At 36.0% G+C, this 24,944-nt stretch overlaps 1 protein-coding gene across 1 annotated transcript; it reads left to right on the top strand.

Annotated features, from left to right (window-relative positions):
* Nucleotides 1-6,177: 6,177 nt before the first annotated feature.
* cep126 (centrosomal protein 126) lies at nucleotides 6,178-24,539 on the top strand. The gene is made up of 12 exons (XM_067389419.1): nucleotides 6,178-6,215; nucleotides 6,492-6,611; nucleotides 11,709-11,854; nucleotides 12,186-12,300; nucleotides 12,772-12,961; nucleotides 16,643-18,626; nucleotides 21,954-22,109; nucleotides 22,443-22,564; nucleotides 22,834-22,891; nucleotides 23,910-24,086; nucleotides 24,268-24,332; nucleotides 24,442-24,539. Exons 1-12 carry the CDS (start codon nucleotides 6,184-6,186, stop codon nucleotides 24,526-24,528), a joined length of 3,252 nt encoding a protein of 1,083 aa, XP_067245520.1. The 5' UTR covers nucleotides 6,178-6,183; the 3' UTR covers nucleotides 24,529-24,539.
* The last annotated feature ends 405 nt before the right edge of the window (nucleotides 24,540-24,944 follow it).

Raw genomic sequence — 24,944 nt, 5'->3', positions numbered from 1 at the left:
TTCAAGAGGGAAATGGAAGCTACAAGAACCTGGGAGCCAGTGTAAGTCGTATTAATTCATTTCAGATCCCTTGTAAACACCAGCTTAACTGTGGCAACAAAGCAGATGGCTGATAAAAGATCACTAGTGTAAGATCAAATATTACAGAGGAACTTTTGTTTTACTCTTTGCAGCCATTCAAAATTTATCCATCCTTTATTTGAAGATAGGCTTGTATTTATGTTTCATAATCTAATGACAGACTATAACAAAGTCACTTTAAGACAAGTCATTTCACTCGGCAGCCATCTTTGAAACGCCTCTCAGGCATGCAAGTGCAGCTCTTATCTCTTTGAATGGGGAAACATCAAATTCTCCAAAGCTGTTTGCCAAGCTTTCGATTAAATTTCATATTTGAAATCACCAATGAAATATGACAACAACTGTCTTATAAATTTTGTTTCTAAACGCTCGAATCATGACAAAAAAAATGCATTTTTTTTAGGCTGGATCAAGCTATCGCGCGTCTAACTGTATTTGGGAACCGGAGCTTCAAACGGCCGCTGCAGTGACGCGATTACTTTACCAATCGGTGATTGGCTCTTATTTAGAAGGCGGGACTTATGCTGCGTTCCAGGTAGGTTTTTGAGCCCATAAGTCACGACTTTAAATCACGACTCACGACTTTGTAGCGTTCCAGGAAAGTCACATCAAACTGCGTAAAAGTGTAAACAAACCAACATGGCGGACTGTACTTATGCTCATATTTCTATCGCCAAAGGTGCTTACTACTTAATTATTAGAGGGAAACAGAGGAGGAAAACGGCGCATAAGGCAAGAGAAGCTGTTATACCTTTTATTTTACCATGCACTTGCATAAACACCGCATCCGTAGTGGCAGCCATTGTTGTTTTACGGGCTATGTGACGTCAGAACCCGTAACTGGGAGTACATCGATCTAGTAGCCTACGAGTTCACGGTTGGGAAGTCACTTGACTGCTGTTCCAGTGCACTTTCACGGGTAGAAAGTTAGGAAAACATGGGTTATTCCGCCATATTGTGAGTTGCACTATTGTGAGTCCCATTCATAAAAGTGCAAGTGCATCCTCTTTCTAGAAGTCTTTGCTGTAACTTTTTGTGGGCGGAGCCTAGCTGGTTGCAGAAAATGACGGTTGAGCAGTAGAAGTCTGGAAGCCACGAAATAAAAGAATAAAAAAAGTTAATTTCGAGTTTATATCTCACAATTCTGACTTTTATTTCTCGCAAATCTGAGTTTACATCTCACATTTCTTACAAAGAAAAACAGAATTGTGAGATATACTCGTTATTCTGTCTTTTCTGAATTGCATCCCGCGATTCTGACTTTTTCCCCCTCAGAATTGTGAAATAAATTCACAATTGTGAGTTATAAAGTCCGAACTGGGAGTAATAAACACGCAAATGCAAGAAAAAAAAAGTCAGAATTGTGAAATAAAAATTATGTTTATCTATGTAAAATATTATAGGTTTAAATTATTTTAATTATAATTATTTCATGCTGTAACTGCTATGTATGTATGTCCTCTGAACTGCATATGTGAATATTATGTAGACTTACTGTTTAGCTACATCAAATTCCTGCTTTAATAGTAGACTAATCCTTGCAGGTGTCATCAGTCCAGTCTGTGAAACGTCTCTGTTTATCTTCAAAGGACGTTTTCAACGATGGTTTTCTTTAAAAATGAAGACTATATTTTTTGCATTCCGATTCCAACATCCAGAGGCACAACAAAACATTTTTCTCTTATTCTGTGGATTTTGCACATTTTCCTTCAATTGCTACCGCTATTTTTCTGCAACCAGTATGCGCGCGCAGCTGCAAGTGACGTAACTGTGACGTCTGCTCCAAAGTGGTCTATAGTAGGCAGTAAAGTCATTTTCAAAAGTAATATTCTAAATGAGTGAACAAGTTGATTTTATATCTGTTTATTAATTATCACAGCACACTGGACAATTAAACAAACTGATAAACAACTAGCCTACTTGCAGATTTTTTTCAGTATTTTCCTTTAAAGGGATAGTACACACAGAAATGAAAATTATTCTGTCATCATTTACTCACCATCAAGTTGTTCCAAACCTATATGAATGGCTGAACACAAAAGAAGATATTTTGAAGAATGTTAGTAACCCAACAGTTGTTGAGACCCATTGACTTCCATAGTATTTTTTTCCCATACTATAGAAGTCAACTGTTTAGTTAACCATATGCTTCAAAATATCTTATTTTCTGTTCAGCAGAAGAAACAAATTCATATACAGGTTTGGAACAACTTGAGGGTGAGTAAATGATGACAGAATTGTCATTTTAGGGTGAACTGTCCCTTTAAGTTTTCCACCCGTTTGTCAAACTTGTTCTTCTGTAGGCATAATTGAAGATTTTCCTCACATTATTTTTCTCAGATTTTTCGAACTGCTTTAAGTCACTTAACTGAAGTTGTGAATCGCAGGTCCACATCCTGCTTGTCACAGCTGCGGCAGAGTGTGAAGTGAAGTGAAACTGCTGGGTTGAGATGTTAGGCTGCTAATGTAAGCAGCTGACAAGCCGTGTCGACCTGTTCAGGTATGGTTCTTCCAGCATGACACAGCCTCTTTTGAACCACGGCCTCTCTAGCTGTCAAGATTTATCAGTATGAAGCAGAATCCTGTTCCTGTGTTTAGACATCTGCATCTCTAAATATATACAATTCATACATGCAAAAACATAGGCGGAAAAAAGGATAACTGAGTGAATTAAAAAAATAAATAAATACAAAATAAATAAATAAAATATTATGTTGAATTTATAAATATAAGAGGAAGCATTTTAATTACACGTGAACGAATCGTTCTTTTGAATGGCATTTTTTCAACGATTATTAATACAAAAACATAAACTATGATAAACATTATAATGTGCTTAGTGGTAGGGGAGAGTGGGGTAAGATGAGACATTTTTTACTTATGTGGTCCTCAAGATAAGGTAAAAGGAGGCAGAAGTACAATTAAAGTATTTAAAGTAATTTCAGGATGTTTCCTATCATTTTAAATGATCAGAATACATATATGACAAAGGGTTCTAAAAATATGGCTTCTTATTAAAAAAAAAAATGTTCCCATGGCTCTATTTACCCCAGGTTAGGGATATAGTAGATATAGATAAAGTACCTATTTTAAAAACTAATTTAATAATCAAATTTCCTTTTAAAAATATTCTTTGTAAAAATATTTTACAAATATTTCTTTTTTAAAGCTAAATTAAACAACATAAAACCAACCAAATGAAGTTGAAATTTCAGTATGTTTAATTGTTTGCATTTCTGAAACAATATATTGAACACCAAAGATGTAACCTTCCCATAAACAGACTAAACAGAATGAGTAAAATTAAATAAAAACTAAATAATAATGAATAAATGTCACTGAAACTAATAAACATTTTAGTCAAAAGGTTCTTGACATGGTAGTTTTTCTGCAATGTCGACCATGTTCAGCCATTAGAGACTACAGGTGGAAAGATATAAATGATTAAACATCCTCTGGTTCGTATCAGAGAAGGATTTGGTGTACTTGTACACTATTCCTAAAAAATAAACTCGAAAATAAAGATAAACTAAACTAGTTGTGTAATATTACATTGAAATGACACCGGTTTATACTTCAGATTTAAATTAAATTTGCCTTATGGTGGGGTAAGTTAAAACGCTGGCTCAATTTGGCTCACTTTGCCCCATAGCTGCCATTTTAAGAATAAATAAATAAATAAATAAGCTAGCTAGCTTACCAATTCAGAATAATATTTAGCTAAATGATTTGCATGGTTTTATACATTGCTAAATCACCAATATGCATCATACATTTTTTTAGACCTAGACAAATTTGCTTTGATGAAACAGCCATTACATCTGTTATGTTAAAATTTTACTTTGACAAGCCAAAAACCATTTTTAAAGTAAATAAGCGACTTCCACTCCTCCCATGTGCATCTCCTTTTCACAGTCTGGCAGAAATGATGGGTGGTTCTAAAATATATGGTCACATGACAATAAAATGGTATGGTACAGAGGGTGGGTCAACTTACCCACTGGCTCATCTTACCCCACTCCCCCCTACATAGTTTTATCATGCCACACAATGACGTAATTGTGTGAAGACGCAAAGAATCAGAACCGGTTCTTTTAAACGGACTGTTTGAGAGAACCAATTCACGTAAATGAGTCGAACTTCCCTTCATGTTGCCTTTGCATGCAAAATGTGGCACTTACCAACGAAACCTGTTGGAGATTCACATCCAGCAGGTGGCAGCAGTAGTGTATGGCAAGCTGTTTTAACATTTAAACCTTTGTTCTGACCATCTATAAATATATTTAAAGATAGTAATAATTGTATTTTGACAAGCGATAATTATAATTCAACTAGTCAGAATGACAATTAGAGATATCTGCAATTATAACTGCACTAGTAAAAAATCTGATTTGAGATATCTGTAATATATATTTTGACTAGTCAAAACTTCATTTATACGGAAGAGAATTAGGGCCAAGCAATAATAAAAAAAAAAACATCTTGAGATTAAAGTTGTTAAATTTTAAAAAACTTTTAAAATTTTTAAAAAGTTAAATTTCGAGAAAAAAGTCCAAATAAAATGTTGAGAATAAACTCATTAAATTACGAGAAAAAACTTGTTGAATTTCAAGAAAAAAGTCAAGGTAAAATGTTGAGAATAAACTCGTTAAATTACGAGAAAAAAGTCGTTAAATTAAGAGAACAAATTTGTTAAATTATGAGAAAAATGTCATTAAATTTCAAGAAAAGTCGAGATAAAATGTTGAGAATAAACTCATTAAATTATGAGAATAAAGTTGTTAAATTATGAGAACAAATTCGTAATTTAACGACTTTTTTCTCGAAATTTAACAACTTTAATCTCGAGATGGTTTTATTTTTTTATTATTGCTTGGCCCTAATCCTCTTCCGTACATTTAAGATATCTGTAATGATGTCATAAATATCTTTAAAAGACGCATCATTTATCCGCAAAGGTAATTAGAGATATCTCTAATTTAATCGCCACTAGTAAGTATGGTATTTATTTGGATGTTTACATTTGATTCTGAATGAGTTTGAGGCTGTGCTCCGTGGCTAAAGCTAACATTACACACTGTTGGAGAGATTTATAAAGAATGAAGTTGTGTTTATGAATTATACAGACTGCAAGTGTTTAAAAATGAAAATAGCGACGGCTCTTGCCTCCGTGAATACAGTAAGAAACGTCTGTAACTTTAACCACATTTAACAGTACATTCGCAACATGCTAACAAAACATTTAGAAAGACAATTCACAAATATCACTAAAAATATCATGTTATCATGAATCATGTCAGTTATTATTGCTCCATCTGCCATTTTTCACTATTGTTCTTGCTTGCTTACCTACTCTGATGATTCAGCTGTGCACAGATCCAGACGTTAATACTGGCTGCCCTTGTGTAATGCTTCGATCATGAGCTGGCATATGCAAATATTGGGGGCATATACCCCGACTGTTACGTAACAGTCAGTATTATGTTGAGATTCGCCTGTTCTTCGGAGGTCTTTTAAACAAATGAGATTTATATAAGAAGGAGGAAACAATGGTGTTTGAGACTCACTGTATGTCATTTCCATGTACTGAACTCTTGTTATTCAACTATTCCACGGTAAATTCAATTTTCAATTCGATGGCACCTTTAATGCTAAAACGGCTTGCCATAGTAGTGCGTCCACTTGGAGATCAGTCGCTTGTGATACACGTGACCACCGCGAGTTTGTGTCAGTTGTCAAGGAAGCGCGTCGATGGTTACCGACATGGCGTAACTGTTTCAGAGTTGCGAACGACGATAAAGTCTTACCTCTGCCTGCTTTAATTTAAAACAATGTCAAGATAGTATACTCTGATAGGTGAATCAAGTATCAAACTACAGGAAGTCATAAAGTCAGTTATTCTGCGCTGTATTTATCTTCACCTTATCACTCTCATTCTTCAGAGCACCAATATTTTACCAAAGCAGATCAATTCTGGTTTTGCCAGCTATGTTATTGCTCGCTCGTTCCGACATCAATAGGATGCAGCTTTTGTTGTATGGATGAGAGCTGTGCTGTGTTGAGACCTGTCATCATCATCAGCTTGTCATCCTGATATTCGGTATGCCAGTCCTGGAGGACACACTTTACTACTCGTATCCTTTTCCTTGTGTGAATTACCTGCCTAAATGTAAGGTGGTTGTTCTCTCATATTAATCGTGCATATATACACCAATTAACTTTGTTGCTTTCATATATTTATTAATAGTGTGCATATGACATATTATAGTATGTCATCTATGTTTAGATATTAGTTACATGTTTGTGTTTTCTTTTGTTCTAACTTTTTCATTGTTATGTGCTGCCTGTACATATCATCAGATGCTGTTTTATTCTATAATTATACCTTCCTTGACTTTGCATCACATTAGAAACATTAGATCAGGTTTACATGGAGAGACTGAAAATGAAAGAGAGGTGCTGGTACAAGAGCAGAGGTACTGTCGAGCTCGAGCTCGCAAGCTTTCCCTGGAAACAAATCGCAGACGAAAGTAAGTGTGTCAAAAATAAATCAGATTTTACTTTGACTTACTGTGTAGAAAACCTTGAGTGATTATTTTCAGCATCCAGATCTTCATGTCTATTAGGGGAAAGTATGCTTTTAGATGCTGTAACATTTTGTTTTCTTTTAATCAAATTTCTGTTTTTGCATTTCATTTCAAATCTTTAAACTCATAAATTTGGTATGTAAAAATGTGATTTAAACAGTTTTAGATGGATATTTGGGTCCACTTTAGACATTCTACTAACTATAAGTAACTTTGCAACTACATGTCAACTAACTCTCATTAGGGTATTAGTAGACTGTTAGGTTTTAAGGTTAGGTGTTACTAGAATAAGTTGACATGTAGTTGCGAAGGTAGCCTTATTATAGTCAGAAGAATGTCTGTTGGGAGCATCAAAATAAAGTGTTCGTAGATATTAAGCAGACGGTCTACTAATACTGTGATAATGAGAGTTAGTTGACATGTAGTTGCAAAGTTACTTAGTAAAATGTCTAAAGTGGACCATCGAAATAAAGTGCATGTCACAGCCAGGGCAGAACATTTAAGGTATTGAAGGGTTAGTGTTCACCCAAAAATGAAAATTATCCCATGATTTACTCACCCTCAAGCTATCCTATGTGTATATGACTATCTCCTTTCATATGAACACAATCAGAGATATATTTAAAAATATCCTTAGTCCTCCAAGGTTTATAAGGGTTGTGAATGTGGGGCTGCATTTTGAAGACAAAAATAATGCATCCATTCATAAAAACGTAATCCATATGACTCCAGAAAGACTGAAGTGAAAATATCCATATTTAAAACTTTATAAATTCAAATAACTAGCTTCCGGCAGACGACCGTACACAGAATGCGCAAGTCGATTTGGAAGAGTATCTTTTGACCTGATGCACAACTTAATGAGGAGGTGCAGAGGAAGAGCAAACAGATCACTGGTCCCAGATTATAAGTCTAAAATGATCATTTTAAAAGAGAAATGTCAGAGGATTTCGATATATAAGAGAAAAGGAGCTTGAGTTTGTTGCACAGCCCTATTTGTTTGAACCTATTCGTCTAAACTTACAATACAATACATCCTGCGTCATACATCGCGTCAGAGGATTACTCATTTGGCACAAATCGACTTGCGCATTTTGCGTATGGTCATCCACCGGAAGCTAGTTATTTTAATTTATAAAATTTTAAATATGCATATTTTTACTTCAGTCTTTCTGGAGTTGTATGGATTACTTTTTTATGAATGGATGCATTATTTTTGTCTTTAAAACGCGGCCCTCCTTTCACAACCATTATAAACCTTGGAGGACTAAGGATATTTTTAAATATATCTCTGATTGTGTTCGTCTGAAAGAAGATAGTCATATACACCTCGGATGGCTTGAGGGTGAGTAAATCATGGGATAATTTTCATTTTTGGATGAACTAACCCTTTAACATTTTTGTTTCCAACTGTCAGACTCCTATATACCAATATTCACACAAATAGGCTAAGTAAAGCTGTAATTTACTGCAGCTTATTAATTATTATTAAATTATTATTAATAACTCTTACATAAAATCTCTTCTTAACTTAAAATCATGAAAACGTTTTATTTACTTCCTGTTGAGGTCCTGATTATGCAGTTGAATTTGACCTATATGCAGTAAAAAGACCTATTTACCTTTTTACATTTTAGAGAAATATGTACAATTATAGCCATTAACACAAATTGAATAGATCATTTTATGTTTATGGAAGACATCTCCATTCTTTGCTGTCCATCCAATTATACATTTATAAGTATGTCAACTGCCCATTTATTTCCTAAAGCAGTGCAACATGTATATCAAATTCCACGGCTCTAGCCTGTTGGTCTCTGGGCATTTGTTATTAGATGAGGTGGCAATAACAAGAAAAAAAAATAGCATCAGCATATTCACCAAGGAGGCAACTACGCTAAAAGACTGCCGGGTAAGTGAAGCAATTCACAGCTGCTGAATTTGGTGTTGACAGTGAGTGTCAGATATACTAAGAACTGTCTCTATGCTGTTAATGACTCAGTCTGGGTGTTTGACCTGGTCAATCCATGTGCACACTGAAAGTGAAGCTACCCTACAGGGCACAGTTACTGTTATACAATCCTTTATATGTCAGCCAGGATTTACCAGCTTGAAATAGAAGCTCTAAGAGCAAAGTAATGTTACTTTATAGAAGGCAGTGATGGTGAGGTAGATGAGTGCATTCAGAGACACAGATCACTGTTTCTCTTGTGATTAAATAATTCCTGAAAGATATTAAGTATATTAACCCTTATAGGGTCTTTGGGGTCTTTTTAGACCCCAAACGACGTTTGCTCAAATAAAAAAAAATTGTACCGTTGTTAACACCTTCTAGATCTACAAAGAAAAAAAAATCGGAGTGATAGCTTGTTTTTATGTTAGTGTAAAAAAAAAGGTACACTCAGGGTCTTTGGGGTCTCCGCAGACCCCAGGCAATAAAATGTAATTTTATATTATAAAATAACTGCTTTTTAAAAAACATGTAATTTTACTCTGTTTATTAATGTTTTTACTTCATATTTGTGCAGTTTTTGGAGGATTTCTCGTATCTTTTAAATTTATATAAATAAATAAATAAATATTTTTACAAAAACAGCTTTTTATGTAAAATTCACTTTATAAAAGACCCACATTTCTAACTTTCATTCATGGGGATAACATGGATAATTTGACATGGTTTAGTGTAAGATTTTTGCCCATCTTTTGGAAAATGCAGTTTTAAAAGTAAAAAAAAAAAAACTTTTACCAGTAGATGGCTGCAGAGCTCCACTATTTGCTATGTTATTTGACTAACTGAAACGTTTTTTTGTTGTTGTTGGATTCATATCTAAATGTTATGAAATCACAATTCTAACAATAAAAATTACTTTTTGTCAAAGTTTAGCATTTTTTGTACTGAAAAAATACATTTTTCCAAAATGTTGATTTTGAGGATGAATTTTGTCCATTTTCACAGTGGAGTCTCATCATAATGTAACAATATTGAAAAACTTTTTTTTTTTTTTCATTACAAAAAATACTAAACTTTGACAAAAAGTACCCTTTATTGTTATAATTGTGATTTCATAATATTTAGATATGAATCCAACTGAAAAAAAACTTATGAAAATATGTCTTTCAGTCAGTCAAATAGCACATAGCATATAGTGGAGCTCTGCAGCCATCTACTGGTAAAAATGATAGTTTTTTTACTTTTAAAACTGCATTTTCCAAAAGATGGACAAAAATCTTACACTAAACCATGTCAAATTATCCATGTTATCTCCATGAATGAAATTTAGAAATGTGGGTCTTTTATAAAGTGAATTTTACATAAAAAGCTGTTTTTGTATAAAAACATTAATAAACAGAGTAAAATTACATTTGTTTTTAAAAAAAAACAAGTATTTTGTTACAAAATTGCATTTTGTTGCCTGGGGTCTGTGGAGACCCCGAAGACCCTGAGTGTACTTCCCAAACGAAGACCGCATAAGGGTCAAAGAATTTCATTGTAATGCATTACTAAGTAATTAATTTCCCCTGAAAAGTAATGTAAGGGATTACTCTTAATTTCTCTGTAATTTAATTACAGTAACTTCTGATGTAATTGGATTAAATTCTGTATAAAACAACAGTGGATTTAACATTAAAATTTAAAGGATTAGTTCACTTCAGAATTCAAATTTCCTGATAATTTACTCACCCCCATGTCATCCAAGATGTTTATGTCTTTGATTTTGGTTATGATTTTTCTCTCTATAGTGGACTTCACTGGGGTTCAACGGGTTGAAGGTCCAAATGTCAGTTTCAGTGCAGCTTCAAAGGGCTCTACATGATGCCAGATGAGGAATAAGGGTCTCATCTAGAGAAACCATCAGTCATTTTCTAAAAAAAAGAAAAAATTAAATACTTTTTAACCACAAATGCTCGTCTTGCACTGCTCTTCAATGCACCACGCATTACGTAATCACATTGGAAAGGTCACGCGTGACGTAGTACCGCCGTAGGGCAAAAAACTGTCATTTTTCTCCTCCATCGACTGACATCGTTGTTTTACCTTTTTTGTAAAGGGTGTTTGACTTGGTCTTTGCACGTTCGCTTTGTAAACACTGGGTCAGTACTTCCGCCTACGTCACGTGACCTTTCCAACGTGATTACGTAATACGTGGTGCATCGCAGAGCAGTGCAAGACGAGCATTTGTTGTTCAATAGTTTTTTTTGTTTTGTTTTGTTTTTTTAAGAAAATCACTAGATAAGACTCTTATTCCTCGTCTGGGATCGTGTAGAGCTCTTTGAAGCTGCACTGAAACTGTAATTTTGACCTTCAACCCATTGAACCCCAGTGAAGTCCACTATATGGAGAAATAAAAGTTAATGCATTCAGTGACTTGTATACACTAACATTTTTGTATTCAAATTAATTTTGATATTTTAAAGTTAAAAATATCAGGGTCCCTCATGAAAAGAATGAAATAAAACCTTATTAAGTAGTTTGGCATAATCTTTTATTATAAGTTCTTTTTTATTATTATTATATCATAGATAGGACTCTTGCAGACCTTCATAACTGTGTGTCAAGGTCAATAAGTCTCTTGAAATATTATTTTTAAAATATTTTTAAAAATAAAATAATTTGACCTTTTTATGTAAGTTCAGGTTGCTTAATTATGATGATTAAATGATTTTAGCTGCGATTCTGACAGACTGCATCTCAGTGCTTCCGCATGCACTGGTTTCTGTGCCATTAACAAATTAATTTAGCTGAAATGCATCTGTTAGAGAAGGCTCGGGTTTCTGTTGACCCTGGAAAGTAAACGTCTGAGATAACGACAGCTTGTACAATGAGCTGATATTTTCAATTAGATTAAAGTCTCATTTCCATTTTAAGTCAAGTGGTACATTGGATATGCTGCACGCAGTTGCCAAAGTTCTCATCCATTCCTCTTAAAACAAATTAATAATGTCTTAAAGAGGACACTATGTGTGCAAAGCATTGTCTAACTGTCAGACGTCAGGAAAACCGCATATATTTTCTTACTGTTTGTCTCACACTCTCTCCAGGGCTCTAGAGGAGAGAAGGAAACAGTGGGATGTTCAGGAGCAGAGATTGAGGGAGAATATTCTACAGCAGCGCCATCAGAGGGTCCAGGATGCCACAGAGAACTTCCAAAGAGCTCACCTCTCTCCATCCCAAAGAAAAAGACCAGGTAGGTTCAGTGAAACAGACATGCGCACACTAATTCATGTGTCTACAAGCACTCTTTCCCCAGGTTTCACAGACAAGACTAAAATGCATGTTTGAACTGTTTTAACTGGAAGCAACTTGCACTGACATATCTTAAAAAATTTCAGTGCCATTGTTTTGTCTCATGATGCACACCAGTAATGTTTTTTTCTAAGGAACTAATTGAACTAAGGTCTAATCCTGGCTTAAAAGCCTTGTCTGTGAAACCAGGCCTTTATCTCCTGAACTATTATTAGGTCAGTATGTGTTCACATCTCATCCACAATTTAAATGAAGTCATTTGTGTTCTGCAGCAGCCTTTAAGAGAACACCACCCAATCTTGATGAAGCGCTTCATCATATTCAAGGCAGTCCACTCTTATATACTCATCAATCTCAATTTTTGTCCAGTGCCTCCACTACTAGCAGGTACAACCTTGCTACCATGACAATATATCATTATTGGTTGATACATTAAGGTAATATTATCTAACAGCTAGTAATATTTCATCTTAAATATAATTTAAAAGCTATCTTGAAAATAATTTCAGTTAGTTTTTAAATTAATAAAAAATAATTCAACATCTCAGACAGCTTTACAGATCAGTAGTTCAAGCACACTGAAATATAAATATGTCTGGCCATATATATGAATCAATGTTTCGTGACATTTAAATGCATTTTAATATGTTAAGCATTATATAATGCAATATTGTTTATTCATCTTATTAATGAAATTTACCGAAATTTGGTCATTTCTTTTACAAATTCTGAATAAAAAAATAAATAAATTTATTGTTATTTAAAATATTAATACTTTTCGTAGTACATTTTTTAAATCATAGAGCTCTATATAACTATAAATATATTACAATGCCTGCATTGAACCACTTGTTTCAGGAGCAGCACTTCTTCCCCAAAGCCTTCAGGGGGCGCTCGTCACCTACGTGCCTTATCTGTAGCTGAGGCCTACACCAAACTCCTGCAGGAGAGCAGCCTGACTAACTTCAGAAACAACCAGCCCTTCTTCCTCAATGAGCAGCAGGAGACACAGACTGTTCTGAAAGAAAAAGAGCAGGCCGATCCACAGGTTAATATACATACTCATTATATATATAAAATAACTTTATTTATAATAAAATGTTTCTGATCATTATAGTTCATTTGAATAGTTTTTATGTAATTCCAAGGTTGAGGCTTTTTTGTAATTGTGATCAGCTTCACAGTGATTGACTGTGCCTGTGACTGTGTATGTTAAAAGAGGCCAAATTTGCTGGGGGAGAAACAACAACATTGTAATTTTAGCCCAGGGCTCCTCTTGCCACAACACGCTGCAGCATCTTCTGAACAAACTGAGATGTTTTAAAGAGATGAGCTCATCCTGAGGCTTTCATCACACAAATGCATATTAAAACCACAGATACACATTCCCTTATCTCTATAACTCAAACAAGCATTCTTTCCCTCTCAGACAGTCAGTTATGTCTTCTTACACACACCAGCTGGAATGTTACCTGCACTGGCTTGTAGCCAACACATAATTTAATACATTGAACTGTGAACAGAGCAGGGCACAGAAGGTAATAACCCTATTTACAGGATAGGCTTTAGGCTTAGGTTTTCTTGGAAAAGTGTTCCATTCTGTGCACAAATGTAGTCAGACTTATGGAATGCCCTTCATGGGAATGTCTATGGCCATCATGCTCTATCTGCCTTTGGTTTTCCTTCTGGGAATTCAGTAAGCTATTATATTTTATCATTTTTATTTTTACATTTTTTTTTTTTTTTTTTTTTTGGTTAAGAAGATTTTAATGTTTGTATCCCAAAGATCCAAAAATACAGATCCTTTAGACTTCAATCCTCTTGCATAAATGTAGATCGTCCTTTTCTATATGGAAAAGTTCCAAAAGTAAAATATTATTAAAAGTAATACTGTTACATTTAGAGCTACCCCCTAATAGTCGACTAACCGTTAGTCGTCAAGAAGAACCAAAATTGGTTGCAGAAAAAAAGAAACACAGGAAGTGGCGAAATCACGCAGTCTGTGATGGACAGACGCCAGGAAATCGAAACATGCGCCTATCATTCATCATTCATCGACCTCAAATATGGCTTATCACTTGAAACATGTTAATAGCAACTTTACAAGTCTGCTCGCTCTAACGTTAACCTAAATACAAACCAATTCCAAAAAAATTTGGGACACTGTACAAATTGTGAATAAAAAAAAAGGAATGCAATAATTTACAAATCTCATAAACTTATATTTTATTCACAATAGAATATAGATAATATATCAAATGTTATGAGACATGAGACATTTTGAAATATCATGCCAAATACTGGCCCATTTTGGATTTCATGAGAGCTACACATTCCAAAAAAGTTGGGACAGGTAGCAATAAGAAGCCGGAAAAGTTAAATGTACATATAAGGAACAGCTGGAGGACCAATTTGCAACTTATGGTCAATTGGCAACATGATTGGGTATAAAAAGAGCCTCTCAGAGTGGCAGTGTCTCTCAGAAGTCAAGATGGGCAGATGATCACCAATTCCCCCAATGCTGCAGCGAAAAATAGTGGAGCAATATCAGAAAGGAGTTTCTCAGAGAAAAATTGCAAAGAGTTTGAAGTTATCATCATCTACAGTGCATAAAATCATCCAAAGATTCAGAGAATCTGGAACAATCTCTGTGCGTAAGGGTCAAGGCCGGAAAACCATACTAGATGCCCATGATCTTCAGGCCCTTAGACGGCACTGCATCACATACAGGAATGCTACTGTAATGAAAATCACAACATGGGCTCAGGAATACTTCCAGAAAACATTCAGTGAACACAATCCACCGTGCCATTCGCCACTGCCGGCTAAAACTCAAAAAATAGGTAAAAAAATAAGCCATATCTAAAAATGATCCAGAAGTGCAGGTGTTTTCTCTGGGCCAAGGCTCATTTAAAATGGACTGTGGCAAAGTGGAAAACTGTTCTGTGGTCAGACGAATCAAAATTTGAAGTTCTTTTTGGAAAACTGGGACGCCATGTCATCCAGACTAAAGAGGACAAGGACAACCCAAGTTGTTATCAGCGCTCAGTTCAGAAGCCTGCATCTCTGATGGTATGGGGTTGCATGAGTGCGTGTGGCATGGGCAGCTTACACATCTGGAAAGGCACCATCAATGCTGAAAGGTATATCCAAGTTCTAGAACAACATATGCTCCCATCCAGATGTCGTCTCTTTTAGGGAAGACCTTGCATTTTCCAACATGACAATGCCAGACCACATACTACATCAATTACAACATCATGGCTGCGTAGAAGAAGGATCCGGGTAATGAAATGGCCAGCCTGCAGTCCACATCTTTCACCAATAGAAAACATTTGGCGCATCATAAAGAGGAAGATGCGACAAAGAAGACCTAAGACAGTTGAGCAGCTAGAAGCCTGTAGCACAGATAGAAGCCTGTAGACAAGAATGGGACAACATTCCTATTCCTAAACTTGAGCAACTTGTCTCCTCAGTCCCCAGACATTTGCAGACTGTCTTAAAAAGAAGAGGAGATGCCACACAGTGGTAAACATGGCCTTGTCCCAACTTTTTTGAAATGTGTTGATGCCATGAAATTTAAAATCAACTTATTTTTCCCTTAACATGATACAATTTCTCAGTTTAAACATTTGTCATCTATGTTGTATTCTGAATAAAATATTGAAATTTGAAACTTCCACATCATTGCATTCTGTTTTTATTCACAATTTGTAGCGTGTCCCAATTTTTTTTGGAATCGGGTTTGTAAATGTGTGCCATTATTTGCCGCATATCCAAGTGTTTGGAGAGCGCGCTTACTGCATGACATGGAGGCGCCGGTGCGATCACATGCATTTAAGTTAAAATACTCTGTCATTTTTGGTCATACAGATAAGAATAACCCAGCATTCGAAACTTTAAATGGTTTGCTTTTATTTCTGTAAACTCACAATAACAACAAAACGTTGTGCTTTTGTAAAATAATTAAAATAAACAGGATGTGCTTTCTGCCATATCGGTCTCAAGTGAACTTGGGCACGTCACAAAAATGAACCAAAACTCAGCATCACAGACATGAGAAATATATCTATGGGAAGCTTGAAATGTCTACTTTTAAATGAACCGATTCAAATCTAAAACAAAAATTCTCAGATTATGTAATCCGTATGAAACATGCATATAGGCAACTCCATCTCTGCAGCCGAAAACACTAGTTTATCAATAAATTATCCTTCTGTTTTTTCATGCCACATTCATAATCATTACATTTGCCGGTGTTCTGCTGCTGCAAGCTGTGAACGCTGTTTAGGCTATGTATTATATATAGGCGATTAAAATCTCATTACTATGATTTATATGGTTTATTAATATAAATGTGCGATTAGTCAACAAAGCGCTTAAATGAACGACTTGTCAACTAGAAAAATCTTTAGTTGAGGGCAGCCCTAGTTAAATTATACTTTTATGATAATATGACATTAAAGACATATGTAATGTTACAAAAGATTTCTCTTTCAAATAAATGCTGTCTTTTTAAGTTTTTATTCATCAAAGAGTTCTGGAAAAAAAATAAAGTTTCCACAAAAATATTAAGCAGCACAACTGTTTTCAACATTGATAATAAAAATAAATGTTTCTTCAGCATATTGGAGTGATTTCCCATCCCTCTGCAGCGTGCATGCATGCAACATGATCTCCAAAAAGCACTCTGCCATAAGTGCTCTAATGTTTTTATATTGATTTTCAGGAGTATCTTGATACCCCACATAGTGAGACAGAGAGTCTGTCTAGTCTGGACAGCTTAGAGAATGGAGAACCTCAGAAGAGCCTTGACACTGCGTCGGTTTGTTGCTCCCAGCAGAGCACCACCTGTGCCCAGTCTTTCTACCTCGCTGTGGATCCTTCTAAGCTCCAAGACCCCGAAAGTCTTCAATCAACATTGAGACAGTCCAACAACCCATGTTCACCATCTCACCCCTCCTCTTCCATAGCCAAGAGTTTCCTGGAGGAGATCTTAAACAAGGAAATCAAACTCAGTCCTAGCTCACACTCACCAAAAGATCATGAGTCAGCAGAGGAAGGCAGGAGTCTCCAGAATCTCACGCAAGAAAAATTTGATAACTCGAAGGACCAATCACAGAACTTCAACGCCCAGTCGACTCTTTGTTGCCAAAAAGAGATGACTCAGCAGGACCTAGCAGCTAATTCAGAGCATATGATAACTCATGACAATGACAGGAGTGCTCAAGGGAACATTTTGAAAGACAAAAGATCTGTGGTTGCCCACTGCAAAACACAAACTGTGCCAGATACCACACCCCAGGAATTCTCAAGTCTGACTAAAGACTTCAAGTCAGAATCCAAACAGCAGACAAAAACCCTGGAGGAGAAATATGCTAAACATGTTTCCGAAACACAGACGACTCTTCCAGCCAGCAGCAGTTCATTCAAAGCCTTTTCAAGCTCCACTGCCCATCTTAGCATAACTTATCAGACTGACCCGATTTCCCTAAACATGCAACCAACAGAAACACTGAGTTCTTCACAGTTGCATAAACCCAATCCAGATGTAGATGATGCCACAGGGCTCAAGAGAGAATCCAAACCGCTGAGCATGGAGGAGAGTACAAGCATACATCCTTCAGATCCTAAAAACGAAACGGATATCATCAAATTGGCAAAGGCTGGTATGTTGAAAAGCATCTGCACATCTGCAGACCCCGTGACCCACTCTGCTACTAACAACAATGTCAGATTCCTGAAAGGGATTCTTAAAAACCATTTAAAGTCCAAATCAGGAAATGTCAAATTCACTTACACCCCTGGCCATTTGCTTTTCACCAAAGAAGTGGCTATATTAATCCGGGACAGCGTGGAGCTGGCCAGGGCAAAACTCAATGAGCAAGAGCAGAATAGGACTATTAAGAAGAAACTACGTTGGTTTGATGAGGTGGATGGAGTTGAGGGTGTGGACCAAGTGTTTAGAGACCCCGGCAGGCTTGCTAACCTGCCTCAACAAACCCATAAACAGCTCTCGGCGGATCACTCAGACCATGTAAATTTACTCACAGGGGTATCAAAAAACATTTCCAGTAAAACCTCTGCTGGGCCCCAATCCTCTAGACAGGCGTGGGCAGAGGTAGGGCCCCAAGAAATCCGCACACAGGAGCATATCAGAGAGCCCACCTCTCAAAGACGAGCGCTCTGCATTGGGGGCTCACGGATTCCCCGGAGAGCACGCTCAGCCAGAGCCGGCCCGTGTCCCGTTACCTCCCGGGCCAGGAAGGGCACTATCATCAGACCGCAATCTGCCAGGGAAGCGCAACATGTGGCCAAGACCCAGGGGAAGATTTTGGTGCCTCGGCCTCCTCCAAAACCTGAAGCTGTGGAGTGTGGCTTAGCTGAGTATATCTCCAAGGCATCCTGCTGTGATGATGCTGTACAAAGCAGAGCAGGTCTGCAGGATTTGTCCCTGTACAGAGATACTCCAGATAGCCAGACAATAGTTCATCGGCCTACCCTCAGAACAGATGCTATCTGTGCTCAAGCTCCACCTTACTGTACCTACACCCACGAGACAGGCATCTGTTCCCTCTCCCCTCCAGATGCCCTTGCAGACAGTGCCAGGCGCAGGTGTGGAGAAAATGGGATCTGTTTGGACCGGACTCCAACAGATGAGGAGATCTCACTGCTGTGGCATGGAGTCCGAAGTGCTCTCGCCAGCAAAGATGGTAAAGAAACCCCCACACTTAGTACTTCTCTCCTAACATATTTTTTATTTCAACTGAGTGGAATTAAAATCCTACTACACATCAGTGGATATTATATTAAAGGAATAGTTCACTTTAAAATGAAAATTACCCCAAGATTTACTCCATCATAAATAGGGTTGGGAACCGAGAACCGGTTCTCATCCGGAACCGGTAGTGTTTTTTGAAAAGAACCGGAACCGTGCAAGATTTCTAAGTTTCGGTTCCGAAAACGGTTCTGGTGTGATGGGTGGTCGAAGTGCGGGGAGCGTATCCTTGCATAGAGACGTCTCACATCATGAATATTATAGCAATGAATGCAATGAAAGGCCCTCGCGCGGCGCTACTCATATACGCAAGATTTCAATAGAGAGAGGGAAAGAGACGTGCCCAAACCTGCACGATTAATCTTTAAAAGATCGCGTTCTCGATTTCATCACCCACATGATCGCCCCTGTATATTAAACCTTTGACAAAAGTAAAATCGCAACATTCAAACCTGCGTTTGCACTGCCGTTGATCTGAAGAGAGTTGTAAATGTGTATATAAACAGCTTTACAAACAGTCTTTTCAAAAGCACAGTAGGCTATCATTATTTCTGTGTGACAAATAGGCCTATTCCAATTATAACAGAAGTATACAAAAGTTTATTATTCAGATAGAAACGCTGATGATTATGTTATGTATAATAAATTACCTTCTGTTCTGAAAGTGATGACTGTATCGATTGCATTGTTACGCCACTAGGTGGCAACAAATTTACTGTTAAAAATGTGTCAATCAATGAATCATTCTGTCAGAAACAAGTCTTTATGAATCCAACTTACAAAAATATTCTGTTTCACCTGTCTGAATCTTACATGTTTGTTAAAGCATCTTATCTAATTTGTGGTAACACTTTATAAGGTTCATTTATGAATTAATCATCAGTAATACCTTTGTTACTGTATTTGTTAATCTTTGTTAATGTTAACAAAAATACAGCCATTCAGAGATGTTACTTCACAGTGCATTAACTAATGTTAACAAATACAGCTCTTGATTTTAATAATGTAAATGCTGAAATTAACATTAACAAAGATTATAAATGCTGTAGAAATGCAGTTCATTATTAGTTCATATTAATGAAGTTAACTAATGTTAACTAATCAATCTTATTGTAAAGTGTTAGCGAATTTGTTGAGATTAACAGTTTGTTAAATTAATTTTACACAAAAAGGACTATTTGGGTCGAGTATTGTGCATTTTTCCCTTACTACTATTTTTTAATAGTTGTTTAATTATTTTAATGGAACCGGAACCGGAATCGTTAGGCAGAACCAGAATCGGAACCGGAACTGGAAAATTTCTCACGATTCCCAACCCTAATCATAAACATATTCCACACGGCTCCGGGGGATTAATAAAGGCCTTCTGTAGTGAAGCAATGCGTTTGTGTACGAAAAATATCCATATTTAACAAGTTATAAAGTGAAATACATAGCTTCCACCAGATCACCTTCCGTACTGAACTTACAAAGAAAGTGAAAAGCCTCTCACAGTTCAAAGCGATTACGCTATGGCTTCCGTGTTCAACTGATGGCTTTTTTTCGTAAATTGGAATATGAAAGGTGTAGGACGTAGTTTAAGTGTTTTGAACTATGAGAGGCGTTACACTTTCTTGGTCAGTTTAAGATGGAAGACGGTCTGGTGGAAGCTAGATATTTTACTTTATAACTTGTTAAATATGGATATTTTTCTTATACAAACACATTGAAAAAGGCCTTTATTAACCCCCCAGAGCCGTGTGGAGTATGTTTATGAAGGATGGATGCACTTTCTTGAACTTCAAACTCGTTGGTCCCGTTCAAGCTTGGATACATCAGGATATTTATTAATATAACTCTGATTGCGTTCATCAGAAAGAAGAAAGTCATATACACCTAGGATGGCTTGAGGGTAAATCTTGGGGTAATTTTAATTTTAAAGTGAACTAATCCTTTAACCATATAAAGCCTGACACCAAATAATGAAAAATCTTTTAATTTTTTTTACTATTGAAAATTAAACATTAAAAAATACTTAAAAATGTAGTGCAAATGTTTTTATGACAGTAGATAAATCAGGCTTTTATGTTCATTTATTGATCACAGCAAAATTGCTTTTAATTTACAATCTTTAAATCATAACTGAATTATTTAAAGTTCTTAAATGAACTTTTTAATTTTTTTTTGTTTTGTTTTAGATCAAAAACAGTATTTCACTGCCAAGATTGACTGCCAGTGCCTTTTTTTCTGACAGCGTAAAAAAAAAAAAAAAAATATATATATATATATATATATATATATATATATATATATATATGTATGTGTGTATGTGTGTGTGTGTATTATAGTATACATGATCATTTTATCTGAAGTAGGCAAAATATTTGAAAGGCATTAGAATGATAATTTAAATGTATATACTGTACCTCAAACACATGCTATTGGATACACACATTTTCAACAGTTTTTCTATAAATAATGTATGAAATTGTGCATACAGTAGATAGGTTTGTGTTCATTCTGTTAATGGTGTAATGGTGTTAGAGGCATTGGTAGCCATAAATAATGAAATATTGAATATGTTGTGATTGGTTGTAATTGTGTCATATTGCACAGCATTTCCTCTTACAGTGTGTGCTGACAAATTACTTGTCGCATCATGCTTGGTTAGAACATGGTGTAGCAAGTTCCAGCCTAACTATTTATTGCTTCCCTATTGATTTATTTTCCCATTTTGCTTTTCATCTTTCCTTTAAAGTTTTGGGAATGATTATTTACCTGCTGTGGCAAAAAGACCCATTTTCAGTAGGCAAGAAATGACAAGAAACATTACAAAACTAACAGTCATGGAATCATCAGCTTCCCATGAACTTTCACTGCACCTTGTCATATAGTCAAATGAAGAGTCAATTGAAAGAACTGAGCTCCCTTTGTGTGTCGGCGAGTCCAGCAGCTTTGTTTGAGATTCTTGAGGGATGTTTTTCTAGAGTCTTTGGAAAAGGCTCTTTTTTTGGTGTTGGTCAGTTTTCTTTGGCCCTTTGCACAGCACTGCACCACTTGGGATTACTACTCTGTTGAAATGGATCCATTTAATGATGGACTGTTGTTCCTCAGGGGTCAATTATTTTTTATAACATCAGGAAACCTCTACATTTTGAGGACAGAGACCTCGAGAACAGGAGAAGTAACTTTCAAACTTTAGGACCTTTCAGTTGAACTGTCTTATAGTTCTTTCTCTTGTCTTTTTGTGTGTGTGTGTGTCTCTCTCTCTGAATTGACTTAGGTGACCCTCAAAGTTTTCTTGCTCACAATGGCCCGTTGTCTTCTTCGCCTCAAGTCAGTGCCAGCCTGTCCCATGTTACCATCAATGGTGATAGTCTGATCAGTGGTGTCAAAGGAGCCTCAAGAATGGGTGGCTTTTTCTTGTCTTCCTCTAACAGCAAAGAGGCTATAGGTTTGTGTAATTAGGAGCCCTAATAATACATTTTATACATACAAATTACTTATAATAAGCTACATACAAAACCCCGGACAGTTGTCCCTGCTGGAAAAATATAAGTGAGAAAATGAATAAAGACATGTTCACTGCTTCACTAGAGTTGTTTAGACATTAAATCCACAGATCTGTGAGTCCATACATCAAGACATTATATTTCAGAGATTCATTGGTCATTACCTTTGAGAGGAAGTGGTCACTGATCACTGAAATGTGCTGCATGGATATGATATGATATGAATGTGATTTTTAATCTGAGTTTCTTCTGTAAATCAGTCAAAAGTCCAATAAGAAGACAGGCTATGGAGAGTAACATGGTGAAGAACCGAGTTTCAGTTGAAAACGGCAGAAATCAAACTGCAGGAGCCACACAGAGAAAGCCCAGTTATCCTTATCAGGTAAAAATGCACTTATTTTCAAATTACTGTCTTAGAAAGCAAGAACATTTAAATATATAAATAAATACAATTAATCTTAATTTAAACAATGCAGCCCCCTTGGAAGTTTGAGAATCACTGATCTAGTTTTTGGTGTAAAGGACAAATGTAATGTTGACAATATACTTGCATACATTTTTGTTTAGATTAACTATGTTGCTGTTAGCTTTTTGACATTTTTTAATTGTTTGTTTTATTTTTTCAATAACTGTTTATTTGTGGTTTAACAGGTCACTGTGCCAAAAACTCAACACCCAAATAAAAATGGTCATGCAGCAGACAGTGAAGGTATTTTATAATGTCAAACAATATCAATAATGATATTTTCAATAATGATATTATCAACAGGGCAAGAACAAAAAAAATGTAACATGTAAATCAGTTTGATCTCATGTACAAACATATATGAATCATTTAAAGTGCAGCACCAAAATAAAATAGCATTGTTATTTATTTACCCTCATGTCAAACCTTTATCCATGGGACACAGAAGACAGAAGTAATTTTATTAATACTATAATTATGTTTTTATTCATTCATTTTGGGAGTTTGAAAGCCCCTGGAATATGAACATGAGGGAAACCTTTGATTGTGAAACATTATTACAATTTAAAATACCTGGGTCCCACTTTATATTAAGTGGCCTTAACTACTATGTCCTTACATCAAAAACTAAGTACAACGTACTTATTGGGTTCATATTGAATTGCAAAACACTTTTGCTGCTATTGAGGTGATACGGGTAAGGTTAGGGAAAGCTTTGGTGGTATGGGTTGGTGTAAGGGATGGGTCAACAGTGTGATTATAAATGTAATTACAGAAATTAATTACAGATGTAATTACATGCAGGTGTTTTTAAAATATAAGTACAATGTAAAAACATGTATGTACACAATAAGTGCATTGTATCAAATGATTGATTTAAATGTAAGTACACAGTAGTTAAAGCCACTTAATATAAAGTGGGTCCCAAACTGCTATATAAAGCCAGATTATAACACCCTTAAAGCCCAAAGTATACTTCTAGCGTACAAATGCGTCGCCTTTCAAAGTATACTCCATTTGATAGCATGCATGAATGCAGGCAGTCGACACATGCTCTCTAGAAAGTTTCATCTTTGTGCTATTTTTCTCCAGAAGTTATGACCGGTTAAAAAAATCGGGGAACATGCATAGTATTTGGGTGACAAAATCTGCGTCACGCACGCTATATGCAGACCCTCATGTACACATAAAAAACAAAGTATACTTTGAGTTAATACTGGTGAGTTTAAGTACTTAAAAAAAAAATCTTTTTCTGTTACAGGCCCAGAGGTGTCAGACGGTGCTCATGAAGTTGTGGACTCTGCTCAGACCCATAAGTCCTGCAACGGTCCAGTTGGTCCCCAGAGCCAGAGAATACAGTCCCTCACAATCAGCGCTCTGTCACTAGAGGAGCAGAGAATCCTGCAGTCACTCGAGAGACTCAATCAACGTCTGCAATGTCAGTTTCATTTCAGATTTCGTACATTTAACTCAATTTTTTTATTTCAATTAACTCAAAATTTTAAGGAAATCAGGTAACTTAATTTTTTAAGTTAAACCAATAATTATTTTTTATGGTGCGTGTATGTTGGCATGTGCATTAGCTCATATCTCCTGATCACTTCTGCTTGATTTAACAGATGTGCAAGATACAGCTGGTGGCAACCCAGCAGTGAGTGGCATCTTTGCTTTAGGTCCTGCATTTGTGAGTATTGGCCATGTGTTGAGAGCAAGTGATCTGTTCCCCTGACGGCCTGAACTAATGTGACCTGCTCACAGCTCTTTCCCCTCTCTCTTTCTTTTCATCCCTGCAGAACCAGACCGGTGAGACTGTGGGCGTCACCATGCGTAGGCGAGGAGCTTCTGCTGACAGTCGCACCCGAACGCAACAGCGTTACTGACTACACCTCCCATGATCCACCACTCCCTCAACTGCACTTTGAAAACCTTTAAACCTTACAAATGCGTGCTTCACGTTGCTGAGACACAATTAAATGCTGTATTTGAGTGGTATTTAATTGTTTTATCAGTTGCAATATGTGTAAAATATATATATTTTTTAATTACACAATACTATTATGTGTAATTAAAAAAAATATTTTATGCATTCATAATGCCTTCTGATTAGTTGATATTTATTTTTATAAATATGTTTATTACATGTTATTAATGTACTGTATTTTTAATCTAAACAATCTTGACTCTTGGAGAAAAACATAAATTAATTTGAGAAAATTCATTAGTTTTGCTTTATTTCCTTAGTGCCAAAACAGGATAAAGGGCTTTCTGTTCAACTTGACCTCAGTCAAGTGTCAGT

Source organism: Chanodichthys erythropterus, chromosome 7, assembly GCF_024489055.1.
Source record: "Chanodichthys erythropterus isolate Z2021 chromosome 7, ASM2448905v1, whole genome shotgun sequence".
NCBI lineage: Eukaryota > Metazoa > Chordata > Actinopteri > Cypriniformes > Xenocyprididae > Chanodichthys > Chanodichthys erythropterus.
Note: the sequence above shows the minus strand (reverse complement) of the source record. Positions and strands in the feature narration are given on the sequence as shown.

What these genes read in the sequence shown, in the direction of transcription:
- cep126 (XM_067389419.1), top strand. Translation starts at nt 6,184, where the DNA reads ATGCCAGTCCTGGAGGACACACTTTACTACTC. An exon ending in ATCCCAAAGAAAAAGACCAG is followed by an intron (nt 11,855 to 12,185) that starts GTAGGTTCAGTG and finishes TGTGTTCTGCAG; the next exon opens with CAGCCTTTAAGAGAACACCA. An exon ending in TTGCTTTAGGTCCTGCATTT is followed by an intron (nt 24,333 to 24,441) that starts GTGAGTATTGGC and finishes TCATCCCTGCAG; the next exon opens with AACCAGACCGGTGAGACTGT.